This window comes from Pipistrellus kuhlii, unplaced genomic scaffold, assembly GCF_014108245.1.
Source record: "Pipistrellus kuhlii isolate mPipKuh1 unplaced genomic scaffold, mPipKuh1.p scaffold_m20_p_10, whole genome shotgun sequence".
In the NCBI taxonomy this organism is placed as follows: Eukaryota; Metazoa; Chordata; class Mammalia; order Chiroptera; family Vespertilionidae; genus Pipistrellus; species Pipistrellus kuhlii.
The window spans coordinates 32296970-32309894 of NW_023425405.1; the positions used below are offsets into that span (position 1 = coordinate 32296970).

A 12925-nucleotide genomic window follows, 5' to 3' on the forward strand; every position below is an offset into this window, starting at 1 on the left:
CTTTCTAGCTGATGGATGAAAGATTTTTAAAAAAATTTCCTCTATTGTGGCAAAATATACCATACCACTTACCAATGTCCCTCCCCCAGTCCTTGGCAACCACCATTCTATTTTCTGTCTATGAACTTGACTGCTCCAGGTACTTCATTTAAATAGAATCACAGAGTATTTGCCCTTGTGTCTGGCTTATTTTACTTAGCATGTCTGCAGGATTTATTCACATCTGTAGTTTGTACCAGAATATCATTCCCTTTGAAAGCTGAATAATATTCCATTGTATGTATTATATATATACCATCTTTTATTGGGTTTCTTCCACATTGTAGCTATTTCGAATAATGCAGCTGTGAACAGGGGTACAGAAAGATTCATTCTCATAACCAGCATTCATGCCAGGCATGCAGTGCCCCTCTCCCAGCTTATCCATATTATTTTCTAAAGACAATAAACATTATAAAATTCTCAGTTAACTCCTCTTTAACAAAAAGGAATGTTCTGTTGTTGACAATGAGATGTCTGCTTCATTTAGTGTTTCTGTCTGGGAGCAATGCCTTCCCCAATATAAATTCAGAGCCAGAGCCACAACATTTATTTTTGCAGCAAAAGTATTGAGCCTCACATCATCCTCTTTCCCAATACTATTTCTATGAATCCCCTCAAAAAGATGTATAGGGAAAGAACAAGGCTTTCACCTAGCAAAACATACACAGGCCAAGGAATTCAGATGTTACATAAATGTGTGTTTTTCAGTAGAAGCACTCTATTTTATACTGCATACTGTAACAGGGCAACGCTGAAAAGGGTACATCCTTCTCTGTATGTAAAAGATCCACCCATGTTTTGTGCATCATGAATAATTCTTTCCCCCAGGATGGGTTAATGCTTCTATTTTTGGAAACAGGTTTTTAAATTTAAAATGGCAATTTCTCTTTCAAATAACATAATTATAAGTGATTTTTAAAGTAACTCATGTATGTGTTTGGGTACCTCCTGTCTTTAGCACCATGGTGCCCACTCCAAGCCTCAATCCTCCAAATCTATAGGTGGAACTCTCCTGAACCCTGGCACCCAAGGTGTCCAGGACTACCTCTGTTGACCCCTTCGACTCTGCGGGCAAAGTGAATAAGGGGCACTAGAAGGAGACCGCCAGAGAAAGACTAGGTGAAGTTTATTTAATAACATAATGCAGAATCCGTGTGTGTGTGTGTGTGGGGGTGTGTTTTTTTGTTTGCTTTTTTTATGGTAGGGGCTCCCTCTGCAGAGACCACTACACAACTGAAGACAACTTCAGATTGGAGACCATCCCCAATGCAACCCTGGGAGTCATGTGACCTTGTGCTAAAGGATTCTAAGTCCCTGGTCACCTCTGGCCCACTAAGGGAGCTCTGGGCATCATTGCTCAGTAAATACACGATGACTGACACCATGTGTTTGGTAAATATCTAAATATCTCCCTTCCTAACCTGGCACAGAAGTAAAGGGAGAGAAGGGCTATGGTTGCAACACTCTCTACTGGCTCCTCCCACCCTTCATCTCTGAGGCAACTTCTGAGAATGTTCGCCTTTGGGGGAGCAAATAGCAAACAAGCAACTGGATTAGCAGATAAGACTTCTCTTATTGGAGGTCCATCTGAGCAGTTCCTAGGATTATCACGTTTTCCTAAAGCATTTGTTCCAACAGCGAGACACAGGTGCCACGCTATATCCCTGGAGCTAATCCCTGGGGTGTGTCCTACTTGCTGCAGGCACCTGAGATCCCACCGCAGGGACCCGCGGGGGGGGGGGGGGGGGGGGGGGCAGGTGGGGCGTGGCTTCTGGGCAGGTGGCTGGGCTTGGAGGGAGGAGTCACCAGGCTCGCGCCTCAGTCCCTGAAAAGGTCGGCTGCACCCCAAAAGCGAGGACAAGCAGGGACCCTGAAAGCCGAGGAAGAGAAACAGACTAAGCAAGACCTGCGGGGGTGCCCCATCCTCCCCGCACCCACAGCGGGGGTTCTGCAGGGCTTTTGTCCCTGCTGTGGCAGCAGCGATGCCTGGCGGAGCTTGGGCGCTGGCGCTGGCACTGATGCTCCTTGAGGCGGGGAATGGTCAGCCAGGTAGGGCGCGGGCGGACCAGAGCGCAGGGGCGCTGTCTGGACCTTTGGGGAGGGGGCTTCCCCGTGGCACGTGGGGAATTCCATGCACATTTATGGCTGTATCGGTATTTGTCCCTCGCCGACTTCCGCTGTCCATCCGCTGTCTTTGGTCATTTACAGCCTGGGTGTTCGTTAGTAATCCTTGGGAGGTGGTTATCTCCTCTGCTATAATACTTTAAGATCCCCGGCTCTGTTTTGGTTCCTTTGTTTGCTTCCTGTTGATATCTTGCTCCGTAAAGTCCCTTTAATTTAATATAAGAAACTTTCCCCAGGCTTGTCAGGTATCCTAACAGCATTGGATGGGAATGTTCAGAAGAGAGTTCAGCTCTAAACTGCGCGATTTCTATCCCACTTCCATCCCACAGCCGGGAATAATTAATAAACACCTTATTCCTATCAAAAATCAACAACTTAAGTTTGGTGGTGATATTTTTGTATAGCTGTCAGAATCCGTTCTGCTACCGTACCAGTAAGAGATCTCTATAGAAATAGCGCCTCCCACTTCTTTATCCACGACAAAGAAAAGTTTAAAATACACTGACGTTAAAACAAAATAGACTTTCCACTGAAGACCAAAGTCCAAAGACTGAAGCGCTTCCAGGCTGGAGCTGAAACATCCAAGGCCTCTGGCAGGAGTAGGGCAGAGCAGACCCGTGCTGCGGCTGCCTAAATAAATTCTCCCTCTTCACCACCCCCCAAAGTGGGGATTCCTGTCGGCCTCTGAATTGGCGCCAACCTTCCCACCAACCATCCCAACAGCGGTGCTCTGAAGCCAGGAGCAGATCTGACTCAGTCCTGAAACCAACTCCTCTGGCCATGAACGACGCCTGTGCTGGAGTGTCTTCCTGGCGGCACCTAAGGATGTGGGAGCTGTAGGTTGTGACTAATCGATTGAACGTTACAGCACCCTGTTAGTTGATTATTATTATTATTATCCCTGAAGTTCAGAGAAGTTAAAAGTCACTTTCAAGGCCAGGCAGCCTATGGATGGGAAAGCCTCGGGTGAAGTCCCAGTTGAGGAATGCTGGTGGCAAACTCTCTCTGGATAAGCCTGTTTTTTCAGCCTCAGATGAGCCTTCACTGTTTGTAGATGGAAAGGCAGGAGGGGGTTATTGGTGAGACATTTGTTTGGAAGCCTTCAGTCTTGGGTAGAGGTACAATATGAGGATGAGAGTCTAGAATTAACGATCGTCTTCCCTTATGGGAATACTGTGTGTGTGATTCAGAATTGTGGTAAGAAAGCAAAATAGATTTAGCAAACCAATACCTCTCTATTGGACATTGCTTTCCAAACGTTCGTGTTGTTGCAGAAACCATAATCCTATTTTGAAAGCCAGAAGCTTAATAATTTTTTATTTATCCTTGATTTTGGAGCTTCAAGGTAGTTTTTCTCTTCCCCACATCTTTGGGGAGGTTGTAAGACTTAAAAGTTCACAAATATTCTAAATTAATATAGGGCAATCAATATACCAAAGATTTTATAATTATAACCTCAGATATTATAAAGTTTCTCTCTTTTGGTGTTAAGCATATTCATCTCTTGAAGAATTTAATTATTTTTAACATATTTATCAAACAATTATGAATCTTTAAAAAATGCTAGTCTTGGCCATTGTATTAAACCAAAAAACAATATAATACAAGTTACCTTGTATCTACAAACAAAACTTGAAAACCAAGTGCATATTGTATTATTATATATCTATTATTTGTATCTTGACACATTCTCCCAAAGTATTTGAAATCCAAGTATTGCAGAATCTATTATATAATACTTAGCTGCTTTAAATTATGTTAGGAAGCTGAACCCGTTTGGCTCAAGTGGATAGAGCATTGGTCTGCAGACTGAAGGGTCCCAGGTTCGATTCTGGTCAAGGGCATGTACAATACATTGGTTGCAGGCACATCCCCGGTGGCAGCTGGTCAATGTTTCTCTCTCATTGATGTTTCTAGCTCACTATTCCTCTCCCTTCCTTTCTGTAAACTATCAATAAAATATATTAAAAAAATAATAAATATGTACCTTGGTTGCGGGCACATCCCCGGTAAGGGGTGTGCAGGAGGCAGCTGGTCCATGATTCTCTCTCATCGATGTTTCTAGCTCTCTATTCTGCTCTCTTCCTCTGTGTAAAAAATCAATAAAAAAAATTTTTTTAAAGGAGATTTGGTGGGAGGGGGGAGGAGTGGATTATGACATAACCAATCTCTCTATATAAAAGCCTAATATGCTAATTGTTCCTCTAACCATTCGACGAGAGTCTATGACACACACTGACCACCAGGGGGCAGATGCTCCAACCTGTAGGTAAGCTTGCTGGTGGGGTCCGGCCGATTGGAACTGGGTGAGACAGGGCTGGACACACCTAGAGCCCTCCTGAGGTCTCTCCATGGCCCCGATCATACACCTGTGGGGTCCCTTAGCCTGGCCTGCATCCTCTCACATTCTAGGACCCCTCAGGGGGTGTTGGACAGCTGGTTTCTGCCCAATCCCCATAGGCCAGGCAGAGGGACCCCACCAGTACACAAATCTGTGCACCAGGCCACTAGTTTAAAATATAAGCTATTCTTAATTACATAAATTAAGAAGTTTCCTCTAAATAAATATTAAATAAAAACAAACATATATTCCTGTTTAAATACTATGCATTTTTAGTGTTATTGGTATCATACATCATTCCTACATCCATCACATTTTTAACTTTGCATTAGAAAATAATTCTTCAAAACTGCAAAATCAGAGAACATGTGGGAACTACAGGAGCACTTAGGAAGGAGAAACACTATACAAAATAAAGATGGAGGTATTGACTTTTTCACCAACACAAAATTCTATTGCAAGGAGATCAGAGAAAATATTTCAATAATTCATGCAAACCTCGCCAGTAATATCTGTTTAAACATCTTCCTTAGTTTCTAATCAGGTGCAAAATTCTGGTATTGACAAGATGGTACTGACAAGATCTTAGAACTATTTCAAAGTTACATATACAGCATATCCCCTGATTTCTATCCACACACACTTTATAAAATATTTATGTTAGCAGATTGAGATTATCAAAGCCACGAGAGCCTTTTAGACCAAAATTTTCTTGGGAAATTTAAAACTGATGGAGCAAGATACAAAAGAGAAGAGGAACTTTTGGACTCATTTCTAAAATATTTTACTAAAAAAATTTAGGGAGAAATTTTATCTTTAAAGACAATGCCTTTCATACAGTTTAATTGTTATACAAGCAAATAACAAGGAAGGAAATTACAATAATTTTTATAAACTATACTTGTGAGATTTACTTGCAAGTTAATATCTCTAGTTTTTTGTGCTACTTTTTAAGTTCGGAAACTGATGTTGTTTTATAAACAGTTCTGTAGCATGAAATTATATAATAGAGTTTTATTCAGTTAGATCATTTTTTTTCACAGTGAATACTTTAATAATGACTGAGTTTTTCTTTCACATTTCTATTTCATAGATATCGTCTTTATTATAGTGTTTTCCTTCAACAAATATAATATTTAATGTTTGGAGATTTTCTACCTACAGTGTCAACAAGATACTCTGGTATCCAAATAAGGAAAATTTCTGTGTTTCTTATTATTTGGGAATCAGGAGCCTCAAAGAAGATCTGAATTTCTCAAATTATTCTATTTCCGCTGTCTCCTCTATGCTGTGAATAGGAGATTTCTATTCTCTCTTAGTGGGTTTGAGAGAAAAGGTATCTTCGAGGCCACCTGCTGCTCAGAAAATGATTTCTCTAATATAGGGGTGTCGAACTCAATCAGAGAAGGGGCCAAAATCTAAAATCCAGCCTAAATCACGGGCTGAATGGTTTACTGAACAGTCATAAACTGTCATTGTGATGGAAACGCAGCGGAGTGCAGTGATGACAGCGCGGTGCAGGCCACATTGCAAGGCCTGGCGGGACGGATTTGGCCCGCGGGCCTTGTGTTTGACACATGTGCTCTAATACAACTAAAGAATTCTCCCTTTCTCCTTGGTCTTTTCTTGTTCCTCCCTTAAAACTGTTCCTGTCTATCCTTTCCTGTGCTTAGTAATAAAAAATGACTTCAATAGTCAACTATTAATCAAACTATTTTAACGAAGACCACACTTACATAAAAACACTTATCTTTCCATCCTAGCTCAGGAGTGCTCTCCAGGGGGACACCGGTTACTTGAGAGCCCTCACAGAAGTGTCCATTTTGACTCATTGTTCCTCCAGCAGTCAGCCCCTCAAGACCTGATATGTGACCATTCCCTTGCTGCTGGATGGTATCGATTTGTCATCTTTGACAGACCTGCTGAGATGCCAACCAAATGTGTCGAGGTATTCCAACTCACTAAGAACTGTATGTGCTTGTTCTTACATGTGTTTTTTTTTTTCATGATAGGATTGAATCTTATTGCACCCATTTATTTCCAATGCTGAATTATTATTTTAATTTGGTGTCAAGATTTAATTAATCTGAAGTGTTCCATGTTCCCTTGTGCCATGCCAGCATAGCCAAGGGTTCGGTGAGCCTGATATATTTTTTTTTGGGGGGGGGGGGGGGGGGACGGGAGGAGACGGCGAACGATTTAGAAAAGACAGACAAAGAGATCTGTGCCTGGCTAAGGCCACAGAGAAAGATCCAGATGGCAAGCTGAGCCTTTATTTTATAGCTAGAGGTAAACAAGGTAGTGGTCACCATAGTTACAATGTTCTTGTGAGTTTCACTTGTTTTGACAGCACTTGCTGCATCTCCCACAGCCCATTAGCTACCCAGATAAAGGGGTAGGCTGGGCTGAGGGAACCCCCACTCTGTGCACAAATTTTGTGCACCGGGCCCCTAGTTATGTAATAAAGATAGTAATAGTTTATGCTATGCTCATGCAGTCCACCAAGTGATTTTACCTACAGTATCTTATATAATTTTTACAGCAATTCTAGAATACAGTCAATCATTGCTATTTGCATCATACAGTGCAGGACACATATATTCTTAGACATAACACTCCTAGAGTCACCCAGCTAGCAGGTCAGCCAGCCGTTTTGATCATAGTCATCATTCTCCAATACTCATGTACTTAAATACAAGTAACCCGAAACCTGCTTCTGTTCCTGTCAGTCTTAAATAGAGGCTCATTCTCCTTATTGTAACTTACATTTTGTGAACTATGAAGAAACAGGAATTATTTTCCCTTTTAAGCATGTAACTAATATGAGAAAAACTCAGGAAAGATATTAAAATTTTAAGTTGTGACACTGTAGCTGTCTTATTTTCTCCTTTTCATTTATTTGCTTGCCACATTTGTGACATTTCACTTGCAATAAACTAAAAAATAAACCAGAATTTGAAAGTAAAAACTGAGGAAATTCACTATGTCCTTAAAGATTTGTGTTCTTTTGGTTCTATATTTTAGTTCTTTGGCTAAATTAACTATAACTGATTCCCAAACCTCACACAAAGGTGAAGAACTGGCTCTTTTCCTGGATATCAGCTGTGCCCCATGGGGAAGTGTTCTCTGTCCCCATTCTTTCATACACTCTCCAACCTCGTCAGTCTCAGGACTGCTCTGCTGGAGAACAGACAGAACTTACTTTTTGTCTACAGGACAATAAAAATCTGTGTAAATAAATTTCTATTTATAAGGTTTTAAGTAACTCGTGTGCATTTTAAAAACTTAGAAAATAAAGGACAGGTAATAAAATAGCATTCATTGATAATCCACCTACATATTCTACCATTAACATCTTGCTATTATTCCCTCTATTTTGTTTTGTCAAGTTCGTGCTATATGTTCAGTTACATAACACGATTATTTTCCACTTACAGCTACAGCATTAACATTTTCCTATTACTAAAATTATATAGTTTAAAAATAATATTATGTCACATGTACACCATATTTATTTAAACCATTATCATATGTATGTACTTTCAGACTTTTGCTATAATAAACAATTATGCAATTAGCAAATGTGCATATAAATCATTGTTTGATTTCAGTCTTTTCGAGTTTTTTAAATACATAAATTGTTTTTTTAAATATGCTAATTTTTAATTCTAGTGGCAATAAAAATATTTTTCTAGTATTAAATATTCTCATGTATTCATTAGACATATGTACTTATTCTTTAAATTATGTTTGTGTTTTTTTCCTCATCTGTAATTTTAGGATCTTTAAATGGTTATTAAGTGGTTAAAATACAATAAGAAATATAGTAAGGTAATAATAATAATTAAATGCTATAACAGTCTAAATATAGTGCTATTAAGTAATTTTTCTCTTTAACTCCTTTGTCTTATAATTATTAAATTATTATTTAATATAACTATCAAAATTCCTTTATGATTTTTCTTGCTTTTAAGCATGGGAAAATAATTACATTAATAATTATTGAGACATAACTGTGTATAAGTTGTGCTATATACATTTTTTTATTTACTCTTCACAGCAGTATGAGGTGGGTACTACAATTCACCTAATACAAAAGCAAAGGTGTTTAGTGCCCATGGTCATGCCTTTAGTAAGTGCCCAGTTTTTCCCAAATCATATAGTTTCATATTTTTCCTGGGTTAGTTTTCTATTTAATTCTGTTTTCCATCTGAAACTGGTTTTGATAATCGGCTTCAAGTGAGGCACTAACTTCATTTCCCCCCAATTGCCAACCAATTGTTTTTACCAGATTTCAAACAACCCCTTTCTTCTCCCCTGATTTTTTGATTCCTCCTGAACTATACATTAACTTCTTACATATACTGTTTCCAGCAATTTTTCAAAAAAAATCTCCAGTGTCAGTTCATCTTTGTGCTATATGTTAAGATGATTTCAGACTGACTTATATTATCTTAGAATATACTAAGTTATCTGACACCAAATTTCTCTTGTTGATAATACAAATGCAGCAAATCGAATAAAGGTATTTAAATCAAATAAAATTATATTAATTATGAGGAATCTACCTTTAAGTGTACTATTCCATAAAGTTACTTTTTCTTTTATAGTACAGGTTATTTGATTTAAAAAAAAATATGATTGATAATTAAATATTTTAAAAGTTGTTTTAAAGAAAATGTAAAATCGCTTTATCTGCCAAGTATAAAAATAAAATGAATTTTCAACTTTTGTTTTCTCTGATGCAAAAGATGAACCACTGTGGAACACAGGCTCCAATCTGGCTGTCTCTGAGAGATTCAGAAACAATGCCTGCACCGGGGGAGCTCAAGCAACTGACTGCTTGTGCCACGTGGCAATTTTTGCTGAGCGCTACTAAAGACTGCTGTCTTTTTCACATCCCAGTGTCTGTCAGAAACTGTGGACAATTTTTTGTGTACTTACTACAACCCACTCAGGGGTGTATGGGATATTGTGCAGAAGGTAAGAATACATGGGTAATACACATGAACTGGTAATAGTGGCACAATTTTTTGTGTACGTTGATGAGTTTATGCCATTTTCCAGATGGTTTGTATGGAGCTAATGCAATGCTCAAGAGATTTGATCTACCATGATTGCTCCAGTGAAGCTAAATTTCTGGTTTAAACTGGCCAGCTTTGTTTAGGATTTTTTGCCAAGATCTTAAAATACTAAAAACAGTCAGTTGAAAGCATCAAAGATTAACATACAATAAAAAGCAATAACAAAGGTTAACATACAATAATAATATTTTGCCTCAAAAGCCACAACTCCAGTCTAATCAAGAGCAAATTCATATGTAGGAAACTGAAAATGCTGGAACATACTGGTATAAACCAGTGTTATTAAAGTAGGCAAATACTTGCAAGTAATAATAATTATAAGAGTAACAACTATGAACATTTTCATCCTGTGGTTGTTGGATTTTTCAAACTAGGAAACCCCAAATAACACAGCTACAGCAAAACAGTGGCAAAGAGTATACATACAATTAAAAATTGCAATTAATGGTATGGATAAAAAGATCAAAATTTTCTGTAAATGAGAATACTTGAGGTGAGAAAAAGATGAAATTTATAATGAGGTGTCACCAGAGAAAGCCTCTTTTGAGAAGAGGGCATTAATACTGAGAGTTTGAGGATAAACAACCCAATTGAAAGTCAGATTGGATTAAAAAAAAAAAAATAAGGCCCCAATTACAGACTGCCCAGACAAACCTGGAAAACCAAGGGTCATTTTCTAATGATAAAAGGGTCAATTCAACAACAGGACATAACAATTACAAATCCTTATGTACCTAAAAACAGAGAATCAAAATACATGAAGCAAAACATAGATATTTAAGAATAGACAAATCTACAGTTAATGTGTTGGAAATCAACACCCATCGGATAATAATTAATTGAATATGTAGAAACAAAAACAACAAAAGAGGAAATTACCCTGTTTCCCAGAAAATAAGACAGTGTCTTATATTAATTTTTTCTCCCAAAGTTGCGCTAGGTCTTATTTTCAGGGGATGTTTTATCTTTCCATGCGCTAGGTCTTATTTTCAGAGGATGTCTTATTTTCGGGGAAACACGATAGAAAAAGTATCAGCCAACATGATCCACAAGACCTTTAGAGAAGATTCTACAAAAAAATAACATCAATATTTTTGTAAGTGCACATGAAACATTTACCAAGATAGATCACATCTGGGCCCCAATTTTAAAACGTTAGAATATCACAAAAGTTTGAATTTAATTTAAAGAAAGCCCACCAAATATCTATATTGGAAAAATAAAAAAATTCATAAACAGAAAAAAAACTCAGCCTATACACATAAAGGAACTAGAAGAAAAAGCACAAATAAGACCCTGAGTAGGCAGACAAAAGGAAATAATGATCAGAGTGAAAGCCAATGAAGCAGAATATACAAAACAGAAAATTAAAAAAAAATCAAAAGTTGTTTTTTTGAGAAATTCAATAAAATTAATATTTTAGCAATCTTATCTGTGGAAAAAAAAGATCAGTATCAGGAATAAAAGAGATTCAACTACATTCTACAGATATTACAATGACAAAGAATATAGTGAAGAACTCTGCCAATACATACGACAACTTAAATAAAATGAACAAATTTCTTGAAATACACAGAAAAGCAAAACTAACTCAAAAAATTAGATAACCTATTAAAGAAACTGTTTTTCTAATTAAAATCTATCCTACTAAAAATTAAAACAACAAAACTCTACCATACTCCCCCCAAGTTTACATAGATGGCTTGGGAAATCTTCTAAACATTTAAAAAAGAAAAAAATACCAATTTTTATACACTTCTTTCAGAGAAATAAAGAGAAGTGACTACTAAACTATTGTCAGGTTAGCATTATTCTGAAACTAAAACCAGATATAGGCATTACAGGAAAAGTATGGAATAACATTCCTCAAGAATATAAATGCAAATTACTTAATCATCTATTTCAAAAGTTCAATACTGAAAAAAAGGTCAACCTACAGAATCATTTATAACTCTTTATACTAGCAATAAATAATCAGAAATGTCATGTAAAATATCAATAATATTACCAAACACAGGGTGTCTCCCCAAAAATGTAAACACACTTTGAATAATTATGACTTCCAATGGGTTAAATCTGAAAAGAAAGAAACATTCATCTATCAGCTGTTCAAATGTTTATACATTTTTGGAACACCATATATATGAAATATTTAGCAATAAGTATGGAAAATATGTACAAGAACTATAAAGTTAAAACTATAAAATTTTGCTAACAGAAATTATAGAAGTCATAAAATAATGGAGCAATGACCCATGTTCATGAAATGAAGAGTCAATGTTAAGATGTCAATTCTCTTCAAAATGATTTATGGTTCCAAAACAGTCCTAATCAATATCCCAGCAAGATTTTCGTATGGGAATTGACAAGTTCATACTAAAATTTATATGGAAATAGAAAGTACCCATAATCCCTAAACTACTTTGACAAGAAAAAAAGTTGGTTAATTTACATTATCTGATTGAGACTTATTCTAAAGCTATAGGAATCTACAGAGTGTTGCGTTTGCATCAAGATACACAAATAGGCCAATGGAGAAGAGAGTGTACAGCCATAGCCGGTTCGGCTCAGTGGATAGAGCATCAGCCTGCTGACCAAAGGGTCCTGTGTTCAATTTCAGTCAAGGGCACATACCTGTTGCAGGCTTCTCCCCAGTCCTGGCCCTGGTCAGGGCACCTTCAGGCGGCAACCGATTGATATGGTTTTCTAGCATTGATATTTCTCTTTATCTTTCCTTCTCTCTTCCACTCTTTCTAAAATTAATGGGAAAATATCCTCTGGTGAGGATTAAAACAAAATTAAAAAAATAGTAAAATAAATAAAATTTATTATTTAATACAGACTAACATTTAGAAGACAATATAAGTTATAATTGTTTTAAAATACAACCCCAAATTATCTCAATTTGATTTCATCCTGAAGAAGGGAAAAAATTATTATGAAAAAATAAAATGTTTTAGTCTGTATTAAAATATACTTCTCTAAAGATTTGTCATTTCAAATATATTTATATCTTTATGCTCAATGGATAAATTTAAAAACCTCAACCTTTTACAGCTATTTCTGATGCAAAATTAAACCCATGTGGCCCTGATGAAATAGAAATTGAAGGTGACTGTGTTCGTAAGTATCAGATTTTATTTTTAATAATTTATTTATAAACTAATAATTTCAACAAGTTTTTAAGTTTTGTGATTTAGTTTAGATATTGATTTATGCTAATATTTGACAACTCCTCAGTCTAGTGGATATCAAAAATAAAAATCACTTTATCATGCATTTAAAAAATAGCAGTTGAGTTAGCAAAAATGCAGAACAGGGATGTTCATGCCCT

At 36.9% G+C, this 12925-nt stretch overlaps 1 protein-coding gene across 1 annotated transcript in view; it reads left to right on the forward strand.

Annotated features, from left to right (window-relative positions):
- Positions 1 to 1653: 1653 nt before the first annotated feature.
- The window catches only part of VWDE (von Willebrand factor D and EGF domains), a 36306-nt gene continuing 25034 nt past the window's right edge, over positions 1654 to 12925 (forward strand). Inside the window, exons 1-4 of the mRNA XM_045578672.1 lie at positions 1654 to 2091; positions 6271 to 6455; positions 9259 to 9490; positions 12649 to 12714. Coding sequence (XP_045434628.1) covers positions 2025 to 2091; positions 6271 to 6455; positions 9259 to 9490; positions 12649 to 12714 — 550 coding nt within the window. The 5' untranslated portion in view covers positions 1654 to 2024. The remainder of the gene's footprint in view (positions 2092 to 6270; positions 6456 to 9258; positions 9491 to 12648; positions 12715 to 12925) is intronic.